This window comes from Grammomys surdaster, unplaced genomic scaffold (assembly GCF_004785775.1).
Source record: "Grammomys surdaster isolate TR1022 unplaced genomic scaffold, NIH_TR_1.0 65, whole genome shotgun sequence".
NCBI lineage: Eukaryota > Metazoa > Chordata > Mammalia > Rodentia > Muridae > Grammomys > Grammomys surdaster.
This window is the reverse complement of record NW_021604567.1, coordinates 16,109,058-16,133,100: the sequence shown is the minus strand read 5'-3', so window position 1 is coordinate 16,133,100 and position 24,043 is coordinate 16,109,058. Positions and strand designations below refer to the sequence as shown.

The 24,043-nt window shown below is 44.9% G+C and overlaps 1 protein-coding gene across 1 annotated transcript in view; it reads left to right on the top strand.

The window, feature by feature from the left end:
• Positions 1 to 24,043, top strand: part of Abcc4 (ATP binding cassette subfamily C member 4) — a 219,589-nt gene that overhangs the window by 63,416 nt on the left and 132,130 nt on the right. The window contains exons 5-11 of the mRNA XM_028771612.1: positions 2,174 to 2,263; positions 3,284 to 3,447; positions 4,683 to 4,808; positions 6,769 to 7,018; positions 14,653 to 14,754; positions 19,162 to 19,251; positions 20,206 to 20,397. Of these exons, the coding sequence (XP_028627445.1) occupies positions 2,174 to 2,263; positions 3,284 to 3,447; positions 4,683 to 4,808; positions 6,769 to 7,018; positions 14,653 to 14,754; positions 19,162 to 19,251; positions 20,206 to 20,397 (1,014 nt within the window). The remainder of the gene's footprint in view (positions 1 to 2,173; positions 2,264 to 3,283; positions 3,448 to 4,682; positions 4,809 to 6,768; positions 7,019 to 14,652; positions 14,755 to 19,161; positions 19,252 to 20,205; positions 20,398 to 24,043) is intronic.

Here is a 24,043-nt window from a genome sequence, read left to right as displayed (position 1 = left end):
GGAGACACGTTGTATGCTGTTGTTCTGACTTTTGTTTTCTGTTTAATTTTTATCATCAATTTATAATGTCTTTTATATTCTTCATTTCACATAGAATTAGAATTAGACATCAAGGCTGGCTGTGATACCACATGCCTTTAATCCCAGCATTTGGGAGGCTGAGGCAGGTGAATCTTTGTGAGTTGGAAGGCTAGCCTGGCCTACATAGTGAGTCCTAGGACAGCCAAGGTTACATAGACCCTGTTTCAAAATAACAACAACAATAAAAACCCAAAATATAATAAAATTAAATATCAATACCCATTCTTAACAATATGCAGTGTATTTTCTACATGAAGGATTGACACGCTTCAATATAAATGTGGGTGCTAAAAATATTTTCAGATAGTATCAGTGGCCAAAGTCACAGAGTTCTGATTCTTTCTGTGGCACTTGTGTCTTGATAATATATAGGCTGCTGTTGGTTTTCTTTCTCTAGACATGGTCTAGACATGGTCTCATTATATAGGCTCATATATATATACATATATGTACATATGTGTATGTGTGTGCCTATGTGGTACGTGTGTGTGTTTTCCTTTCAGAATTGGGAAGAAAAGGCTTAAGGCTGTTTTTTAGCCTTAAGGAGGGAGAGAGCACTAAATAGAAAATGGTACAGTATGAACCAAATTTTATTAGATTTTTTTTTGAATGTAGATTTTTTTCTCATATAACATATTCTAATTCTAATTTCCCTTCCCTCCATACCTCTCAGTTCCTCCCCACCTCCCCTCACGTTCATACCCACCCTCTTTCTGTCTCTCATTAGAAAACAAACAGGGTTCTAGGGGATGATATTAATATAAAACAAAACAAACACTCTGGAGTAGAACAGAGCAAACAGAAGGAAGAGAACCAAGAAAAGGCACAAGAAACAGATAAAGACACAGAGACCCATTGGTTTCACATACTCAGGAATCCCATCGAAACAACACCAGATATACATATACACACATACACATACATATGTATGCACACACACACACACACGCACAAAGAACCTATAGGGTTAAGAAAAGTAGAAAAAGAAGAGTAAACAATACAAAGCAAACTCCCCAGCAGGACATTACGAGACAAGGACCCTCCAGAGATATGGTTAAGTTCTGGTTCTGTTGGTCACGTGACCTTCCCTTAAGAGTACTTTGTTTTCCCAGTGAGACGCCCTTGAAGAAAACTAGATTTTCATTTGCAAGTGGTTATCAATTGCAGATTGGGCTGAAGAGATGGCTCAGTGGTTAAGAACTCTACCAGAGGTTCTGAGTTCAATTCCCAGCAACCACATGGTGGCCCACAACCATCTATAATGGTATCTGATGCCCTCTTCTGGTATGTCTGAGGACAGCTACAGTGCACTCACATAAAATAAATAAGTTTTTAAAAACAACAACAAAATAAAAACAAAAACCAAGGCAAATCATCTTCACTGCCTCAGGTTCCCTTTCAGACTTTAGCTACTTCTGTCTCCCTCCAAGCTCAGCTATGGGTCTTCTCTACTTAGCCACCCCACCTTTCCCTCCTCTGCACATCCCACGAGCTGTTCATTGACCCGTGGCATCCTTCCTTTGTCCCCTGAAGCTGTTCCTAATCCTGTGTGTCTTGCCCACCGTGCTGGAGAAGGAGACCTTCCCCAGTGTCTGTCCACTGCGTGTCATGCTGAATCACAAATGCTCCTGCACAGGACTCTGCATTCACAAAGCTGTGGCTCACCAATTGTCTGTCCTCCTGGGCTTCTGGGCTTCTGGGTCCTGTCCCTGGCAGATACTCAGTAAAAGCGACACTGCTTCGTTTTCATTTGTGTCTCTCAGAGACAAACAGAAGGTGGAAGCCATGACCATGTGTACTTAAGTGATATCTGGCCGAGAATTAATAGCGCATTCAGTGTTTATAATCCAAATCCTGCATTTTTCACTCCTATGGAGTGTCCACTGACATACACGGGGCATGTGGCCATTCATCAACAAAAATGAGTTGATTTTTCTCCTGCTTCCATCACCTCCATTGCTGTCCAGACATTAGGACTGTGGGTGTGGCTTTTACTCCACAGGAGACCCCATGAAAGTATGCTTCTCTGTTTCCTATGCTGGATAGAGTGTTACGACAGGATACAATTCTCCACTCTGTTCATTTATTCCAGGCTCTGCGGTTAAGTAACGCGGCCATGGGGAAGACAACCACGGGCCAGATAGTCAACCTGCTGTCCAACGACGTGAACAAGTTTGACCAAGTATGTTCCAGCTATGTTGCTTCTGCCCTAATTTTTTCCCCTCTTTAGTCTGTGGGGATGTGAGGGTTTTGGTGTAGACTGCCATTTTTCTGAAGTTGTGTCGTATGTACTTGGAAGCCACATCTCAGTCTGCGTGCAGCATAGGTGTGGTAAGATGCGTTGGTCCTGTTTAGCCCAGTTTTGTTTTTCTGATGTTGCCTGCAACACGCCTCTATAATAAGTTGGCAGAGAGCCTTATTCCTCCCTACTTGGTTAATACAGTGATAGTCTCAAGGGGCTGTCCCCTCTTAATCTTTAGTGTGTGATAGAGGAGCAGCCAGCTGATTGTCTTTCACCTTTTCTAAAGGACCCAAGTTTTGGAGGACAGGAGCATGCAGGACAGCCCCCTCCGTGTGGTACCTGGTACCTAGGAATGGTTTCATGAAGCACAGTGCTACCTAACTTGAATTTATGGCTCACTCACCCACACTGTTTTTATACTCAAATTATGGATTGATTATTCTAGCTTCAGGTCAGATCTACAGAGCAACCATTCCCCCTTTTCAGATTTTCATTCATCAGACATAAACCTCACCCCTGCTCAGACTTGGGATAAACATGATACTTCATCCTGAGGAAGTTGTTCTTTCTGAGTTTTACCATGTACGCAATAGCTGAAGAGTGCGGTAGGGCTCCGGAGCCCTGGTTTTTCTGGGGAGACCTTGGGGAGACACAGTTCACTTGTATGGCAGAGAACATTCTGGGGAGTGCAGCTCTAACACGTGAAGAGTTAAAGATCAGCATCACCTCCAGGATGGTGCAGTCCATCCGTCCTATAATAGCGCCATGGTTGACTATTCATTGCACAAGTGTAGCATCTGCAGGGAGACCTGCAGTTCTGTCTCAGCAGAGTTAAACCCACTGAGACCGATTCTCTTGGCATCCTTGTCTTCCCGTTTGGAGCAGAATGTTGCTGGCGTGCGTTCTTCCTGGTCTCGTTTTATTTACAGTCCTAAGCATGTGCGGGTTTTGTATCTACAGGTAACAATCTTCTTGCACTTTCTGTGGGCGGGGCCGCTGCAGGCCATTGCGGTAACCATCCTTCTCTGGGTGGAAATAGGAATCTCCTGTCTGGCGGGCTTGGCCGTTCTGGTTATTCTTCTGCCTCTGCAAAGCTGCATCGGGAAACTGTTCTCGTCACTTCGGTAAGAGGGATGCAGAGTGTCCCGTTTGGTAACACCAGCCCCCAGCCCCTGCCTGAGACTGCTACCCAGAAACAAAACAGATACTTCTTATATTTTCTGCTCTGCATATGCTGCCAGCCCTTCAGGCTTAGCTGGGGGTACTCGAGGCATGAGCCGTGGGCTGGTCTTTAAAGGGGAAGGGGAAGGGTATCGACTGACTGCTCTCAACTGGCTTTTCAGTGTAACCAGAACATCCTTATGTAAGTTACATATGTAGATATTGTTAAACATTAAGTGATAGTAAACACAATTATTTTATTTTGTATATTTTATTCCTTCCTTCTGTCCATCATCCTTCCATTGTGTGTCTATGAGGAGTGTACACATGTGCCACGGTACATATATGGAAGTCAGAGGACAGTTGGCAAAAGCCATCTCAGGGTCCCAATCCAAACATTTTATAGATTCATCCACACTGCATGTTATAATGCTGCTCATGTATGCATATGTATACTTTGATTTTACTCCAGTATTTCTATTGAATTACAAGCTCTCAGGGCGAGGGGTCAGCCTTAATAGAACCTTTGCAGAAGTCGCACTGTCCTAGCAGGGTGTGTACAGAAACATGGCTGCTGACAAAAGCCTAAATTGATCATGAGGTGACCATGACCTGAAGCAGGTTTCAGGAGTCAAAGCCTCTGGATGGGGGCCTCTGGATGAGGGCGGAAATACTGCACTGTTTGATGCCATCAAGCTCTTTCCTTCTGAGTCTGTGCTCTCCACGGTTTCCCCTGTGTTGAATGCCCTCTGCCTTCTTGGCTAAGGAGACCCTGTCCTAATGTTCCTGATACTCTGAGGCTGTTTGCACATTTTTCGCCCCTGTGGGATGACCAAGCCTCTCTGCTTCACACAGCCTTTCTGATCCCGTCTTTCTACCTCTGTCAACTGTGTCCTGTCAGACTGGGGTGATTTCATCACTCTCCTTCCTGAGTGCCCCTCAATATATCAGAATCATCTTTGGGTTTTCCTCAGCAAACATTCAGAATGTTCCACAATACTCAAGAGTTGGCGGAAGTGGCCAATTGCCCGCTCGGCCTTCTATGTTTGTGCTGTCTGTAGGAGGGAACAACCCATGCTGCAGGAGCTGAGGAGCTGCAGGAACAGCTTTGACTCTGGGTCCCTGTCTGTGCCTGGGATTGATACACAAAGCTTGACTTTCTTCACTGTGGCTCATCTGTCACATCTGTCTCCCTCAGGAGTAAAACTGCGGCTTTCACCGATGCCAGGATCCGGACCATGAATGAAGTCATAACGGGCATGAGGATAATAAAGATGTACACCTGGGAGAAGTCGTTTGCCGACCTCGTTGCCAACCTGAGAAAGTGAGTCTTGGGGTAGACGGTACTGTGTTGTGCACTTTTCTATTTCCTAATTTTATCGAATGAATTTAGAGTTCTCTCTTGTCTCTCTGGTAAGTCACCTCAAATATGATATTGTCACCTGCATGTGGCAGAAGTGTTAAGTACAATGGGTTAGGTGTAATAATCATTTTAACTTGGGCTTCTGTGTGCGGTTATTCCAAGGCAAAAACTGCAATATCTCCTTCTCTTCCTGTATGCACATGCCTGTCTGTCTGTCTGTCTGTCTGTCTTTCATTTTGGTTTTGCTGGGGATTGAACCCAGGGATTCACATGTTTTAGGCAAGTATCCTATCACATACCACTAAGCTGCATGTCCAGCCTTAAGATGAACTTCTTACTGATAATCATAAGATAGAGTTTGACATGTTTCTGAATGCTTCAAATTCCCTATAAATAATGATTCCAAGACATAAGAATTTGAGAAAATTACACTTGATATAGTAAAGCCTTACTTGATGTCCGTGTACACTGAGAAGGTGGAAGGTGGTATAGACTGGGCATCACCGTGTCGAGCCAGACCTGATGCCTGGGTATCACTCACTCTGGATAGTTATGGAAATAGCTTTCTGTTTGTTCTAAACACGTGAGCTTTTTTATTTTTTACTCTGGCACATTTACTTCTGGGGTACAGGGCTACAGGAGCCATTTCGTAACCTCTTGTGGCCCTGGACTTCTATGACCTCTGTATCTGAAATGCCTTCCCCATATGTAGAAACCTTTTCTGTCCTTTGTCTAGGGCTTCTACCAAGCACACCAGTCCCCAGCTCTGCATTCTGTCCCATGTCCCATGAATATCTGCACCAGCTCTTTCTATCTAGAATTTTGGGGGAAAATAACCACTTTAGGGGTACAATTTTCTCCTGAGCTCAAGGAGGGGAGAGCTGTGTCCTACCCTCCGGTCACCTGTCAGGTTCCTGGCCCAGGACTTAACCTGTATGTATGCTGTTTAAAAGGATTTGTGTGAGCCCTTGATAAAATCAGCCCAGAGTGACACTGCAAGTGCTACCTGCACCTCTGGCATCACTTCCTGAATGAGGAAAATGGTTTCTTGGCGTCCTGTGTGGCTGCTGAAGCTGTCCCCATGCTGTGTGCCAGCAACTGTTGCTGTAATATCACAGAGCACTTAAAAACTGTTTATTATGTGTGTGCATGTTTACATGTGTGCACATGCATATGCATGCGTGCACAGGCCAGAAGCACTACCTCAGGAGCCATCCATCTTACTTTTCTGAGACAGGCTTTCTCACTGGGAACTGGTTCAGCTAGTCTGGTTGCCACCGAGCTGAGAGACCCACCTGCTTTGTCTCCCAGTGCTAGAGGTGCAGGTTTACATTGTCACTTTGAGTCGATTTTATCAAGAAGGTGAACAAGTACATTCTATTAGCATACTTAAGGCCGGTCCTGGGCCTCCATCTCTCTGAGGGGCAGAATCCTTCCTGCTCTAAAGGAATCCCACTCGGCTCAGGCCTCTACACAGTCCCTGCCTAGTTCCCCAGTGAATCTAGAACAGTAGGTATCAATTTATGGATTGAGACCCCTTGGGGTTACCTAAGACCATCTGTGACCCAGAGGGGACTAAGACACAGTCCTCTCTGTGAGCCCAGCAACTTGCTAGAGGAAAGAAGAGCCAACCCTAAAGCTATAGATTCTCCCCCAAGACCTTAGGTAGAAGCATCTGGCAGAGTGTTTGTTCTGAGGCATGGAGAAGTGTAGACTCGTGCATATACCTGGTCTTTACTGGATGCTATGATCCAACTAAGGGTTTCATGCTTGCCTGGAAACCCTTTGCAGGCTGAGCCATCTCTCCTGTCCCCATCGGCAGTTTATCTTGATGTGTGTGCAGTGCCTAACAGTGTCCTCATGCATGTGACTTTGATGTTGACTTTTGTGTGAAAAAAAATATGTTTTTCCTCTCTTCCAGGAAGGAAATTTCCAAGATTCTAGGCAGCTCCTACCTCAGAGGGATGAACATGGCGTCGTTTTTCATCGCAAACAAAGTCATCCTGTTTGTGACCTTCACCACCTACGTGCTGCTTGGCAACGAGATTAAAGCTAGCCACGTGTTTGTGGCGATGACTCTGTATGGTGCCGTTCGGTTGACAGTCACCCTCTTCTTCCCGTCAGCCATTGAGAGAGTGTCAGAGACGTTTGTCAGCATTCGAAGGATCAAGGTTCGTGTACAGTACAGTTTTAAAGTTGGAGATATCTTTTGAGTCAAATGATACTTTTTTTTACTTACTATCACTGTGTCTCCAAACTGTTAGTCAATCCAAAGTGGTGTGTGTACATGTCGTAGTCTTAGGTACAGAATGCTAAAAGTCCAGGAGAATTTCTGATCTTTCCTGGGCACGATATGAATTCCGGCAACACAGGGCTCTTGATATAGAACGGTGACTGGCAACTTTTATCTTCCAGACTACTGGTTCTCACCCTTCCTATTGTTGAGACCCTTTAATATAGTTCCTCGTGTCATGGTGACCCCAACCATAACATTATTTTCATTGCTACTTCGTCACTGTAATTTTGCTACTGTTACGAGTTGTAATGTAAATATCTGATACACAGATGGTCTTAATCGACCCAAAGGGGTCTCGGCCCCTAGACCGAGAACCACTGCTGCTCTGAGTATAAGATAACTAGGCAGGGACTGAGCACAGGCTGGAGTGAGTGACATTCCTGTTGGTCTAGAAGGACCCTGCACCTTAGAGAGACAATGGCGTATACCAAACAAACTCATTTAAAAATGGTTCTGTCTTAGCTGTTTTACTAGTTCCCCTCTGGTTCTGACTTTCCCTCCAGTCTGTTTTTCACCTTTCCTTTTTCTCCTAAGAGCTTTGTGTTTTTAGCAGGAGTTGTCCTTGGCCAATGTTTATTTCTCCCACACTTACCTAAGTCACCACTCCAGTGACCCTGAACTGCTAGGGACATCTCATTCATATAACCTTGACCCGGGCCTGGTGCATAACGGATGTTAAGTGTTGGTGTGTCGACGGATGTATCTGGGAGGATTGGTTAGTGCTGTGAGAGGCCTTGGCACAAACCTTGTTTTATTTCTGGTTCTCAATAGTGTTAGTTGTCCAATACCAGATTTCCATCGACCTTAGTGACCTTAGGGGGACCTAGGGTAGGGGGAAGGGCTTGCGATGGAAGCCAGGAGTTTTTTTTTTTTTCCTGAAGTTTCTGAATTTTTTGTTTTCCTCCCAAAGTATCACGTGGAGTTCTTAGGTCTAAATTGTGCCTCTATATCAGTCCCCCAAAGCTCTAGGGATATTGAGAGGAGAGTGGGCAGAAAGAAGGACCCAGAGGTGGGCAGATGTGTAACATCTGGACAACTTGGCATAGCTGTTTTGCTCAGACTCACTGCAGATGCGCATATGAACACAAGAGTTAGGGAAGACTGAGGCTGTGCATGTTTCATCATGGATGGAAGGAAAGGGGAAGGACCCTCGAGGCCCTGGCCTTCCCTGAAGCACAGCTGATAGTTAACACCTGGAGGCAAGCATGCATTTTCCTCAGCAGTGTGGTCAATGATACTTTTCCCTTGTTCCAGTAAATAACCTCACCCACATTCTGGGTCCCACAGAAAAAAATACATGGAAGTGGCAGGGGGTTTGTTGAGAAGGTGGGTTCTAGGTGGAGGGGGATGGGGGAGTGGGAAAATGACTAAAATTCATTATAACAATATAGGAAATTGTCCAACCTTATACACAATTACTACCTATAGAATAGATCAGGGGCTAGAGAGATGACTCAGTGGTTAAGAGCACTGGCTGCTCTTCCAGAGGTCCTGAGTTTAATTCCCAGAAACCACATGGTGGCTCACAACCATCTGTAATGAGATCTGATGCCCTCTTCTGGTGTGTCTGAAGACAGTGACAGTGCACTCACATATATGAAATACATAAATAAATCTTTTTTAAAGAAATAGAATAGATCAGTGATGCCAGGTTAGTTCTGGACAGACCTAAGATTATCATTCCTTCAGACAATGGTCAAGCAGCATTGTTGAGGGGTCACCCAGGGCATTTGATTATGGTTTTCTTTTTTTTAACTTTGCAATCTGGAAAGAAAACATACAAGAGTATATATATTGACCCTAGCATCATTCTAAGTGTATAATATAAAACTTTCCCTTCTGTGGCTTTGCACTGAGTTATCCTGTTGTAATTCGACTGTTGCTGCAATTGCTTCCCCTAGACTCAAGAGCTCCTCTTTGGGTATCACAAGCCAGGCTGTCTCCTAGTCCTTTGCACTTAACAACAGTCACTGAATATCAGCACCCACTGTTTCTGCTGTACTGAGATCTTACCTCTCTTAGGGTGACTGTGCCCCGCACATAGGTTGCATGGAACAGAGTGAAGACCCCTCTGAGAGTCTCTGAACCACTGTTGTTGTTTTGACCATACTGCTTAGTAACTTTGAGGATGCAGGATATATACCTACGTAGACCAGCCTTGTAAGAAGTTTCCTCGCTTCCTGGAGATGCAGACATTTGAGTGCTGGGTTTGCAGCTCTCCTGGGCAGCTCCTCCACTCTCTCAGTGTTTAGCTCCTGCTGTGTAAGACCAGTGCCACACAGCCCTCTATCACAGGCTACATGAAGAATGCCCGGTCAATGCTGTTGATGGAAGTTGCAGTTACAGGATATGTGTGGTGTGTGTTGGGAGGGGTGTTTGAACAAGGTGCTCAGGGAGCCACGACTCCTGGCTCACTGGTGTGGAGGAATGCTGTAGAAGGGGATAGATCAGCACCAAATTCACTTCAACGAAATGAAGAGTGCTCACCGGGCTTCTGAAATCACATTCCTTCAATAGAGGAGATAAACTGTTGCAGGACAGGGAAGAGTTGACATCTGGTAGACCACGAGAGATGCTGTGGGATGCTGCTGTAGTCTAGTCTGTCTCAGGGTCGCATGTGTCTCTACCTGCCTGCTTGTTGGTTGTGGACTTGTGTAGACAGTCCTAATCTTATATAGGTTCTTGTGTGGCTGGCCCGTGGAAATAAAGACAACAGATCACATCTTGTGCTATTGGGGTCTTAGAGATTCATAGAAAAAAGTTTTCATGCATAGGAAACAAAACAAAATCATTCTCATTTCTCCCAAGCATTAAAAAAAAATAAGTGTGAAGGTTGGAATATAAAGTGTTCTGTCCCAAAAGAGACACCTGTTTAAGGCCCTGTCCCCAACGAGCGGGACCAGACTAGTGATTGGATTGGGAGGGCTTGACCTAATCAATGGATTCAACCATTGGTGAGCTCATGATTTGACAGCACAACTGAGGGGTGGTGGAAATTTTCTAGCGTGAGCCCAGCTGGAGGAAGTGGGATGGCTGTGGGGAGCTGTTCTCAGAGGCTGCATCTGGGTCTTTGTTTTCTGGGTGCTGTGGGGTCAAGTGCCTCCCCATCACTTGTTCCTGACGGTGTAATATTTTCTTCCATATTGGAGCCAGCTGACTGTCCACAGTACCCTCTGACACTGTAAGTCAGGTTGTTTTCTCAGCCGTGAAAAGTTACCGGCCGCAGAAAGTCATGGCCAGGTTTGTAGCCTTCTGACCTGATAGATTAGAGGATTTTTAAGCTTTAGAACATGACATCGTGTTGTTCCAGGTATGCTCAGATGCCTGCTTTAGTTGCCTGCCCTGTTAGTGATATGCCTGTGGATAGAGAACACACACGGTACAGACCTTCTCACAGATAGTGTATTGATCTCATGCAAGCTATTTGTGAGGTTTCATGTACTAACTGGATGTCCGAAGCAAAAGATCCCTGCTGGGTCACAGTTGTCTATGCTGTAGGTGGTGGCAGGGCCATGTTCCTTCAGAAACCAGTAGGAGACAGTCTCTCCTCTCCTGACCTAGCATCCAAGGGCTGCTGGGTACTATTCCAGTCTGTGTCGCCAAGGCCACATGGTTGTTTTGTACAACTGTGTGTCTTTCTTTCTAATCTCAGAAGCCAGCTGTGTTGGATTTGGGGCCCACATGTGGCCATGTCTTTGCTGTATCTGAAACGATCCTATTTCCAAATAAAGACACATTTCAAGGTTCTGGGGGTGGTAAGGACCTAACGGCTTGTTTCTGAAGGAGTGTCTTAATCTATTTGTTCTCCCATAGCCAAATTCCACAATTCATAAAGAAGAGAAATTTGTTTTTCATAGTTCTGGATTCCAGGAGGTGCAAGGCCAGGCAGGGTTCAGGCAGGTTTGGCTGTCTGCTTCTGCTTCCAGGATGGTGCCTCCCTGCCTTTGGCTCTGGAGGGTTGGGGCATTGTGTCCTCAGACAGCAGAAGACAGAGAGAGCTAGAAGCTGTGTGACACCTCCCTCGTGAGAGCTTAGACCCCATTCACAGTGCAGAGCCTGTATTGTAGTTTTGTTACCTCTTTAAAAAAAACTACCTCTTAAAATTTGTTTTTTCAGATTAGGGCTCAAACCCAGGCCATTGCTTAGGCTAGTAAGTGAATCAGTTATGGGCTCAGCTCAAAGACCTACGTCATTTCCATCGTTATTAGCAGTTATTAATTTTTACAGAACGATGGGTGTCATTATGATATTTCATACATGTGTGTATGTATATATGTTTCACTTTGATCATCTTCAGTTTCCTCGTGTCCCTTGTTCCCTGCTTGTTCTACCTCTAAGCCCCTCCTTCTACTTTCAGGTATTATCTCTGTTGTTCTGGAAATATTGTTTGCTTTTTTTTCCATTTGTTAATCTTTCAATTGTTCCTGTAGAATGAGATTTGCATATTCTATATTTTTGTGTGTGTGTATGTGTCTGTGTGGTGTGTTATGTGTGTGTGGTGTGTATGTGTCAGTTGTGTATGTGCAGTGTATATGTGTGTGTCTGTGTGGTGTGCATGTGTGTGTGTTATGAATGTCTGTGTCTGTGATGTGTATGCATGTGTGTGTAGTGTGTCAGTTGTGTATATGTGTGTGTGGTATGTATGTGTATGTGTCTGTGTATGGTGTGTATCCATGTGTGTGTCTGTGGTGTATGTGTGTGTGATGTGCATGTTTGTGTGTTGTGTATGTGTGTGTCTATGTGTAGTGTGCATGTGTGTGTGTGTGTTGTATATGTATGTGTGTGTAGCATGTATGTGTCAGTTGTATATATGTGGGTGGTATGTATGCATGTGTGTGTGTAGTGTGTATCAATTGTGTATATGTGTGTATGAGATGTGCATGTGTGTGGTATGTGGCAGATATATATGTGGTGTATAAGTGTGTGTATAGTATGTATGCATACATATGTGTATGGTGTATATGTTTGTGTGTATGCATGTGTGTGTGTGTGTGTGAAATCTAGGATCCATATGTGAACAGAGACATGGTTTTTGTCTTCTGAGTTTACTTTGGTTGCTAGGATCATGTCTGGCTCTACCTGTTTTCCTGCCAGTGACACAGTTTTGTTCTTTTTTTATGGCCAAATAAAACTCCATTGTTTCTCTATGCTGTCTTTTCTGTCAACACTTGTCTGCTGATGGATCCTACACTAACTCCGTAACTCAGCTGTTAGGATCAGTGCTGTGGTAAACAGATATATACGTGGGGGTCCCAGTGAGGTTTAGACACCCTCAGAAGCGTTCCAGCAGTGACAAACCTGGATCCCAGGGTTGTTCTATTTTTAGGTTTTCTTTCTCAGGGACCTCCTTAGTGTAACTAATTTGCACTACCTCCAGCAGTGTTTAAGGAGCCCCCTGCCAGCCTTACTAACATTTATTGTCATATTTATTTAGGGAAATTCTGACTGAGTTGGGATTTCTTTGATAGTTAAGAATCTTGAATGGTTTTTAGTTGTATTTTGCTCATTTGTACTTTGTCTTTTTAAAAACTTCTTTTTAATATGATGTATATCATGATACACATAGGTGTTTTGTTCTGTGTGTCTGTATACCATCTCCATGCCTGGTGCCCACAGATGTGAGGACAGGGTATTGTGTCCTCTGTAACTGAAGTCGCAGTTGGTTGTGAGCCACTTGCTGGGAATCGAATCCAGCTCCTGTAGGAGAAGCCAATGCTCTTAACCACTAGGCTGGTTAGTTTTATTTGTCAAGTTGACACAAACTAGGGTCATTTTCGAAGAGGGAATCTCAACTTAGAAAATACCTTCATTTGATTAGCCTGCGGGCAAATCTGTGGGGGCGGTTTCTTGATTAATAGTGGACAGGAGAGAGCCAGCTTACTGTCGGTACTGCCTCCCCTAGATGGGTGGTCCTGGGTTCTACAAGAGAGCAGGCTGTGAAGAGCAAGCCAGTAAACAGCAGTTCTCCATGGCCTCTGCTTCAGTTCCTGCCCTGACTCCCCCTGTGGTTAGTGTCACCTGAGAGCTGTCAGGTAGCATCAGCCCTCTCCTCTCCAAGTTGCTTTTGGCCTTGATGTTTCTCACAGCATTGGAAAGCAGACAAGGACAACCACAGAGCTGTTTCTCCGGCCTTGTGTGCATCGTCTTTTGAGAACTGCTTGCTGCTCACTTACTAGGATGGCCCGAGGCTTTGGTATTTATTTGAGTCCTTCATGCATTGTAGATATTATCAATCCCCTGTCAGATGCCGGGCTGGCAAACGTTTTCTCCCATTTTTCGGGTGTCTTTTACCTCTGTAGTTTCCTTTGCCGTGCCGAAACTTTTAAATTCTGTTTGCCAGTTCTCATCATTCGTTTTCCCAGAGTCCTTTGCAGCAAGTCCTTGTCCAGGCTTGCTATTTGAAGTGCTTTCTGTTCACTCCAGCAGTTTCAGAGTCACAGGTCTGGCCTTGAGGTCTGTGATCCAATTTGAATGGATTTCCACTGTGTTTTTTTCTGAGTGAGTTATGGGTGGCATTTCAGGATCCGGAGGGCCTCCTCTTGGCTTAGATTATAACAGTTAGCAGGGGTTTGTGGTGCTGCTTAGACTCCACTGACCAGTGCAGTGCTGCTAACTGGGTGGAACAAAGCAGATAGGGAAGATGCTTTCAAAATGTATTTGAGAACGGTGACTTCGAGGCCACCCCATTGCAAGCCATGATGTGCTGATTTGTTAAAGGGGCAGGCAGGCAGTGGTTGAGCTGTGTCAGGACGCGGCAGGACTTGGCAGGAAGATGGACATAGTTGACCTTTCCCCACTCTCTGCTGCGGGTCCCAGGCTCCGCCCTCTCTTGTAGCCTGACTACATTCATCCTGGGAACAGCCTTTGCCTTTCTTCTGGCTTCAGCAGGACGTTTGGCATACGATGAGCACCCGGTAAATATTTATGAAGTCATTTCCTACCATCTTTGTGTGGTGTTTACTATTAAACAAAACAACAAAATCAAAACAGTCCCAGTGTCCAGCTCTACGTGCATTCAGTTTCTTACCAGTGTTTTCATTTTTATGGAGGAACTGATGTGCTGGTTGAGAACACTGCAAAGACTTTGCTCAGGTCTGAAACTTGTATGCATGAAAACGTGTGTGCATAGTATGTAATCTGTTGATACATAGCATGCTCCGATATGACTTGACACTTTACTTTTAAGGTACTTTCATGACAGCTGTCTTTATTGTGTGTGAGGAGACACACGTGATATCCAGGCATGTATGTGGAGGGCAGAGTATAACTTCTGAGAGTCTCTCCATTCACCCTATGTGTTCACAGTTAACCGTGACCTAGCTTGGCAGCCTTTGTGGCAGACACTGACTATTGGGGCACCCCCAGCCCCATGTAGTGACACATTCAGTGGAGTTGGATAAGTAGTCCTCAGGCCATGAGAAGCTTACCTCATGTGTTCCACGGAAACACTGGTTTTTATTTATGTTTTATTACCGTAGTTAAAACAACCCATGCTTTTCTTTTCTCTAGAACTTTCTGTTGCTTGATGAACTGCCACAGCGCAAAGCCCAGGAACCATCTGACGGCAAAGCCATCGTACACGTGCAAGATTTTACCGCTTTCTGGGACAAGGTAACCTCCCTGTGATTTCTGAGACACCGTGGGTGACACTGATGAAACAGAGAATTTTGAGAGTTTTACAAAGTCAGTAGAAGGCAATCAGTTCATCTACTGAAATTTTTGTAAAATTTCTTAAAATCCAAAAACCTGAAAGTTGTTCTTAAAAAAAAAATATTTGTATTTTATGGGTATGTGTGTGGGTCTGAGTACGTGTTTGTGTGGATTTGCCCGCAGAGGTCAGAAGAGGGGATGGGATCCTCTGGAGCTGGACACCCTGTGGGTGCTGGGAGCCAAACCCTAGTTCTCTGGAAGAGCAGCCAGGGCTCCTAACTGACGAGCCATTTTCCAGCTCCTGAAGGTTGATGTTAATCACAAAAGCTTTCGTCATTGCCTTGCTTTGACCTGAGTCTGTTGATACTGGTAATACTAGAATGCATGGGGTCAGTATGGGGTCGGTTAACTGTGCATATTCTATAGGCTAACTGCACATATTCTATAGGTTAAATGTGTGCATTCTATAGGTTAACTGCATATTCTATAGGTTAACTGCTTATTCTATAGATTAACTGTACATTCTGTAGGTTAGCCATGTATATTCTATAGGCTAACTTTGCATGTTCTATAGGTTAACTGTGTGCAGTCTATAGGTTAACTGCACATTCTATGGGTTAACGGTACATTCTATAGATCAACTGCATATTCTGTAGGCTAACTGCACAATCTGTAGGTTAATTGCCTATATACTATAGGTTAACTGCACACATTCTATAGGTCAACTGCATATATTCTGTAGGTTAACTGCATACATTCTGTAGGTCAACTGCATATATTCTGTAGGTTAACTGCATACATTCTGTAGGTCAACTGCATACATTCTGTAGGTTAGCTGCATATATTCTACAGGTTAACTGCACATTGTATGGGTCTACTCTATACATTCTATAAGTTAACTGCATGTGTTCTATAGGTCAACTGCATACAGTCTATAGGTTAAATGTGTACATTCTATAGGTTAACTGCATGAATTCTAAACTGTCCTAGATTTTTATCTTATTTTAACATCATCTTGTAGCACTTGAGCAGAGTGAATTGTGTTTTTTTTCTGGGGGTCACAGAGAGGACCCCAGTATTCTGTGCCTCTAGATAGAGTATCTGAGAGACAGTCTTCAAGGAGGAGGTGGTAGCAGGCCAACACAGTAAGCTCTGCATGTTCTAGGTGTAGGTTTCACATGTGCCACACAGACAAGTAAGACAGGCGGGACCAGGAGGGTTTCCCTCATTGGTTCACATGGGACATACGAACAAACAGGGAAGGCTTCCAGGAAGTGCTCAGGCTTGTAGCCTTAGTGTGTCCCTCTGCCCACTGCTTCTGGCCTCCTTCGTCTCAGCACTGGCTTTGCAATACAGACAGCCTCAGTCTGGTAAACTGAGTCACTGAATGGGCTCATGGATTTGTTAGTAGATGGTGGAAGACAAGAGGGGATGGTAGGTGAGACTGCCCAGAGATTGACAGGAAGGTGCTGCCAGCCCCAGAGTGGAAGGAAACGGCATTCACAGGGAGCCCAGCCGCTGTCAGAAGCTGGGAGGTTTACTTGAGTTTGGGATATAGGTGAGCCAGTTAGAAGCTGAGAAATAGTCCTTCCCAGATCTATTTTGCCACCGCTTGCCCCATGGTACACATGTCAAACCACAGACTCTGGCTGTTTTTGTACACCCGCCCATGTGTAAACACTGTGTGGCCTGTGTTACATTCCCCTTATTCTACCGTACTGGCGGCAGATCTACCCGCAGACCAACCGTGTGTTTCCAGATGTGGAAAACCACATCCCTGCATTCTGTACACATGGAAATTCCTGCAAGTTTCTCTACCTGGCCTAGAAGTTTCTCTTTTTAGCTGCTTAGCATATTCCAGCCCAGGACATTTAAAGTATTGATGGGAACCATGGCCAAAGGCCACTGTAAAGGATTCCAGGTGAACGCTGCTGGATTGGACACAGCCGTCTGTTAACCAACTTTCTTCTCTCTCCAACTCTGCAACATTGAGGTTGTCCTGTTCTTCCAATTGTTTTCATGCTTGTGTTTCCAGACAGAACAGTGTCATCTGTCTCCCTGGCTTTGTCTGTGGGATGAGTGTGACCCTTACTAGGGATGACCTTTGGTCAGGTCCAGAGAGACCATTGGGTGGGGGAGGAGTACAGACTTTGAGGGTTTCCTGGGAGAAGCTGGAGTAGAAGGAAGAACAGGCTGGGCTGGCAGTTGAGACATACTGGATTGTACCACAGCCCATCAGAAGATCTGGCAGCTCCTGCTTGGAAAAGTTCTTCTCACTAACCCGGTTTCCCATTTACAAACTTGGCCATTCGGCTTCGCAGTTTGTGGTCCCGGGGGACTATACATCTCCAGAGGCCCAGCTTACTACTGCTCACTACTGTGATCACTGCTGGATCCCCAGGGGATGGCACGCTTCCCGTGAGGGCTCATCATCAATGTTGGCATCACTGTGAGACATATTTGGACCCTGAGAGTGAAGGGCCAAAGCCTCCTAAGCTGTCTATCCTGTCTGTCTCTTCTGCACACAGGAGAGCACTGCTCAGGCCTGAGCCTAGGGTTGGGGGCCGGGGGTAGGTTGCTCTTTGTTCTAACATGGAATCTGTGGCTCGTAGATTTTGTCCTCACCTGTACAAAACAGATCTGCCCTTCAGAAACTCATTTTCTATAGTTCAAATGGCTGTGTAGCCTTTGGCTTATTATTATTGTTATTATTATTATTGTTACTGTAATATCGAGAACCATTTCCCTCAGTGTGCTATAGAGAACACCAGCCCTTTAAGAGAATGCCTTACGAAAGGGTTAGGCTGATGAATTCCGATGAATTTACTACGGCCTTAACTGTGTGGTGCCCACAGATGTACCTCACGGGCAGTGCAGATGGTACCAGATCTGGGAATCCACCGTCTTAGATCAATCCACAGACAGCAGCATCTCAGCATCATGCTCCACAGTTACCATCTGTTGAGTGTGTTATGCTGTCGAATGTGTTGGTGTTAGATTTACTTACTGTTTGGTGATCGACACTCTGAAGGTCCGTGCTCCCGATGTCAGTCACCCTCCTCTCTTCCATTCCTCTCGGTTCTGCTGAAGGCTGGCCAAGCCAGAGTGCTGACTGGGAAGGCAGCCTTATTCTGGTTCTGGTCCATGCTACTCCATTAAGATCTCGGTAGCACACGCTTCTTAATTGATTTTGAAACATTTGAAAGTTCTGTAGAGATGTGAATTTGATTTGGCTTCTTGAAGAAATTATAAAAGCTATAAAAAAAAGAAACTATAAAATCACCTTGAAATTGACCAGTGATTAGTTTCTTGCAATTTAGTGCAGGTTGGATACCTTATCTGAAGTGTTTGAATCAACTGTTCTAGATTTTTGATATTCCCATGCATACAATAAGAAACCTTGACAGTGAGATCCAAGTATAAGCATGAAAATCATGTGTGCCTCATGTCTACCTTGAAAGCATGACCTTAATGTAATTTATCAGTGACTTTTACAGATGGAGTCTCACACTTGGGCTGTCAATACATTGCACCTTAAAGAACCCAGTGTTAAGTTTTTGGATTTGGAACACTTAAATAAAACATACACAGAGTCTTACATGTTGCTAAAATGTGTAGATTGCTCACGGTTGTGGTTTCTGATAGTATAATGTACCTTGTTCCCCTCCCCCACCCGCTGTGTTGGAGCTTGTATCTCCACAGTGTTGATAGCAGGACCGTGTTGACCCTGTTCAGCATGGTGTAAGTAAGGCACACCACATCATTTTGACTTATCAACCTACACTGGGTTTAATGACTTAATTTTTGCTGTTAAATTCAAGCCCTCGTTACAGTATTGACCATATATATTTGTGGGACTTATTTTCTGTGATGGATTTCATGACATCAAACGCCGTCCTGGGTCCTGAGTGCATTGCTGGGCTTCATTGGCAAGCTCAGTTAGAGATGGTATCAAAGTGCTCATCACAGCCTGATATGTCACATTCTTCTGCTGCCACCTCGTGGGAGTTAATGACATAGAAGATTAAAACCTAAGGCTCCAGTGAAAATTTAGGAATGGTTAGAATCCTCCTGGATGGGTTGTTCTATTTAAAATGTTGTTGTAGTGCGTTAGTATGAGCCAAGATTCTCTCAGTGCGGCATGCCCTTTCTACTGCTTAAATTCTATATTCCTATGGAAATCTGGACTCGTTTATTTAAATAGGTTGAGTTTACTTAAATAAAAAGCGTGGAAAGGCTGTCAAGATATAACATCTAACGAGAGGAGGAAATGTGTGTATGTAGTTGTAGTTTATTTCTGCTACTGTTTAAAGTAAAGAGTATGCTGCTTCTTTAAAATGAGACATTTTTGTTAACTTTACCGCGCAGGCGTTGGACACTCCAACCCTACAAGGCCTTTCCTTTACTGCCAGGCCTGGTGAGTTGTTAGCCGTGGTTGGCCCAGTCGGCGCTGGCAAGGTAAGTTTTTCGTTTTGTTTTGTCTTCAGGTTGGCTCACTGGGAATTACTTATGTGACTACCAGTCAGGATGGAAGGACTAGGGGAGTGGGACACTTCTTTTTGCCATTGTGGCCACTGTGTGGCTTTAAACAGTTCTTAGGATGTATCCAAGTCATGTCAGTACAAACTTAGCTCAAACACAGCCATGGTTCCTGCTGTGCTTGGACCCAAAGATGCACAGAGAAGCCCAGGCCCAGGCAGCTGTGGGTCCTGGTCAAGGGAGACAGATGGTCTCCAGGGAGTGTCTCAGGCTCTCTGATCATGGTAGGCACACACTTGTGGTAGAGGATTCCATCTGTGTTTGACGAAGGCTTGTTCCTCAGAATTCCTTTAAATAAATGTCTTCTGAGTACATCAGATGCACAGTTGGTGCACGGCCTTTCTGGGACAAGCGCTTCAAACAGAGGAGATCTGGTTTATCAGGATGCGGCCGCAGCTTCGCTCAGTGTTGGATGCGTGAAGCTTCTGTTGTGCTGGGGCTCTATTGCTACCAATGTTCTTTTTTGTTGATTGATTGATGATTGATTGATTGAGACTAGATCTCAAAATGCCCACAATGGCCTCAAACTTGTAGCCAAGGATGACTTTGATTGTCTTGCTTCTGTGTCCCTAGTGCTAAGCTTATAGGCATGCACCACAATGCCTAGCAAAGATTGTTAGTTATACATAGTATTTCACATGGTATCTTAATTGCTTATGGCCAACAGTGCATTAGAAGCAAGGCATTTGGTAGGATCGGTTGCCACAGCCTATTTCCATAAGCTTTGTTTTTGTTTTTTGTTTTAATAAACATCACTTTACTGTGGCCAGGGGTGCTATTTCTCTTTTGTTTTCTTGTTTTAATTTCAGTCTAGTGCTTGGTTTATTCTGTGCTGACATTAACAGCCTGTGTGTGTTGTGAACTCTGTTTCAGTCGTCGCTGTTGAGCGCAGTGCTGGGTGAACTGCCTCCCACCAGCGGCCTGGTCAGCGTGCACGGGAGAATCGCCTACGTTTCCCAGCAGCCCTGGGTGTTTTCGGGAACCGTGAGGAGCAATATTTTATTTGGGAAGAAATATGAGAAGGAACGGTACGAGAAAGTGATCAAGGCCTGTGCTCTGAAGAAGGTGATGACTCTTGGGCTTCCTATACTCCGTCTAAACGCCCGTTTGGGAAGTTTTCTAAGTTACTGTCATCCTTCAGCTAAGCTTCTGGAAGCCTGTCTATCCCCATCCATCACCGTTTGCTTTGGTGTTACTAAGTTCTGTTCAGTTTTAACTGTCTGTATGTGCTGATCATCACAACAATGGCCCTGCTCACTCTAGGAGAGCACCTCTCCCAACCTGTATCTGTAATCCTTAACTTTAAAAAAAAAGAGATGTATTTATTTTTATCTTACGTGTATGCATGCCTGCACGTGTGCCTGTATACATCTGATGCTTACAGAGGTCAGGAGAGGGTGATGAATCCTTCTAACTGAATTTACAGATGGTTGTGAGCCACTACGTGGGTGCTGGGAATCGAATCTGGCTCCTAGCAGCCAGTGCCCCTAACCAGTGAGCCATCTTTCCAGCACCTGGGCTTTAGCTTTTATAAAACATTGGACAGTTACTGAGGTTATAGTGTATTGAGTCCTCATGTCCCCATTACACAGCATTAGCAACATTTAACTGGTGACGTCTTTGTCATCGATAGCTGAACTTTTGAAGCCCCACCCACCCTGATTCCACTTTATTTTCTAAGTGATTCTGGACGTTTTTGTATTTCGTCTCTGAACATTTTCATTGTGTGTGTTTAAAAGAACCGTCGTGAGGTGGTGGAGGGTGGAGGGGTTGTGGAGGTGTGACTGCCACAGCCATGTCAACTGTAAGGACATGACAAAGTTGCTCAAGGTGATCCACATTCCAGCCAGTCTGTGGTGCTGAGTTCTGATTGTTGATTCGCACAACCAAGAATCACCCAGAAGAGAGGCTGCAGCCTGGGCCCAACTTTGGCTTTTTAAAAAATTCTACAGCACTTCATCAGGAGAGGGAAGACTTTCAGAAATGACTTTGAGCTGCCCAGAAAATAGCAAGATGAAATATTGTATCACACATGACAGTTGAGTAGAGTTGAGAGATGATTGGCTAAAGCTCTGACTTCCTGATAGGGGAATCCAAGCGAGAAGAAAGACAGAAGACGGTGCCTACGGACAGCGTGCCTCACCCTGGCTGTAGGAGTTAGTCAATAGTAGATGCCAGGGCTTGCCACAGGGCCTGTTTATAGCATCCTGGTCACTCAACTGCTCTTTTATAGTGTGAGGAAAAGGCCAGACAGATCTCTCAGAGGTATAGCGTTGAAGGCTTTCTAGTCAGCCCTCTGAGGACAGTGTGATTTCACTTAAACAATAGCTGGAATGGCATAGATTGTATTGGTCAGTGGCTTTTATGATGACGTAGAAAAAAATAATAAGGGGTTATGTGTTTTTATAAATGACACTAGGTCACTTATAATAGTAATAGAAACTAGGTTTGTAATAAGTAGTGAATATAAACATTGAGTAAGAAAGGGACCCAACCACAGAATAATCCGTCTGTTGTACTCAGTCTGAGGTGTTCATCTCTCTCATTCACTCTCTGTACATACCTGTCCTTATATGTTTGTTTCTCTCTCTCTGGTTCTCCCACTCATGCTGCTCTCTCTCTCTCTCTCTCTCTCTCTCTCTCTCTCTCTCTCTCTCTCTTACACACACACACGCACACACACATGAAATCTGGAGTCTTTTACTATCAATGTATCCAGTGTCACTGTCCCCACTCAGACAGGGTCTGGAAGAGAGAACACATTACTTAAACACTCTTAGATCAAGTCAAAGCCTGTCAGGGGACTCCTGACTCCGTCATCTTCCTCCCTGTGAGCAGCTACCTTTTGGTTGAGGCTGCCTTAAAGGAGAATGCGTTTGAAGCTTTGATAGCTGGAGGTGAAGGTGGGCAGCACGGATGTGAAGGTGTTTCTCTTTACTGAAATCATTCAACCCTTGCCGCTCACCAGCCTCCCTGTTTCCAAGGTAGCCCAGCCCTGCCTTTCCCCTTACTGCATTTTGGACATTTGTGCAGAAAAGCAGGTCTGGGGACAAGGACTGCTTCTCCCAAAGCCACCTGGGAGGACTAGACCAATATCATAGACCCAGTAACCCAGGCTTTGACCCTCTTGGTGCTTTTGCATGTCACTTACACCTCAGAGCGAATGAGTGTCCCCTAAGGTCTGGGCTGCCCCATGACGTCGAGGATGGTTGGTAGCTTTCCTGTTGTTTGTCAGCAGGGATCGCTGTGCTGTGGTGTTCTCCTTCTTGGCACGAGGGCCACTTCAGATGCAGGACTAAGCCTGCACGTGGGCCTGGCCGTGTCACATGCTCCTGTGACGTTGGGTGTGGCCCTGCATTACTTAGCTGTGGTCCCTGATACCTGCTGCAGGAGGAAAGCACAGGCGTAGGGATTCCCAGGAGGTTTTGCCGTGTTTATGGAATGTGCAACGCTATTCATGAAGCTGCCACACGGCAGATCAACGTCTTTAAGCAGCTGGTGGACCACTGAACGCATTATGGGATCCTTGGGTCCTTTTTGAGTTGGTCTCAGTGAGTAGACAGAAGGAAGGGCCGCACAGAATAGGTCTCTGGGCATACAAACAGAGCGCAGATGAGGCAGAGAAGTTCCATGTTGGAGCAACACTATTCAGGGTACCTCAGGTGCATGCCTCCACTTCCTTTATTAAATTAGATAATAGTCAATAGATTGATTAGAAAGGCAATGGTTAATTCGTGTAAAATAAAGACATGGAGGATTCCGATACGTGGTGGTCTTATCACTGTTTAAACGCTCTTCTCTAAACCACTGAGTAAACTTACAGAACAGACAAGTAAAATAAAGACTTTTACTTATAGACTCTCATCCCACGAATCCTCTGAAAGCACTAGAGTGAAATCAGAAAAACCAGACCTCTCACAATAGATACATTGACAGCAAGTTATTCATGTAATTGGAAGTAGTTGAAATAACTTTATCATTTAAGGTCATGTCCGAGATGAAGTAATGAGAAGCTAAATCATAATGCACGTTTAGCAACATCCCTCCAGTTTGGGGACGCGTCCCCAGTGACATCCGCAAGTTACAGAAGTCACAGCAGACATCCCAGGATGGAGCGCGTTAGACAGTGAATGAAATCCCTGGGGACAGTGGGGACAGGCAGCTCGGACTCTGAGTCTGTCTTCATGACTGTTTTTTGGCAGATTGTCTTCTCAGAAATGGGCTAGGATTACCCCGCTACATACGCCTCATGCTACTTAATCATGCTACTTTTATCCTCATATCCTCATGAGGATAAAACGAAAACTTAAAATGAAAGCATGGTTAATAGTGTACATTACGGAGAAAGTTGTCAATGAAACAGAGACCCTCTATGTGTTTCCTCCCGTCTCTTCCCTTCTTTTTCCTTCTCTACCTCTGCTCTCCCCACCCCTCCCCCTCTTCTCACCCTTCCTCACCCTTTCCCCTCCCCCACCCCTCCCTCTTCCCCCACCCCTTCACCTGCTCTGTGTGCACATGCACATGGTTGCCGGCCACGTTATCAGGGCTCGTGTCAGAAAGCGTCACATGTACAGCAGACCTCCATGGTTTAATTATCAGCAGCCACAAGGAGACAGTTCTCATGTATGGGGTGTTTGAGACCTGATTGTTATCCTGTTGTTTGGGGGAATGTTTTATGATTTCCCATCAAGATTCTGTAATTTGTCAATTT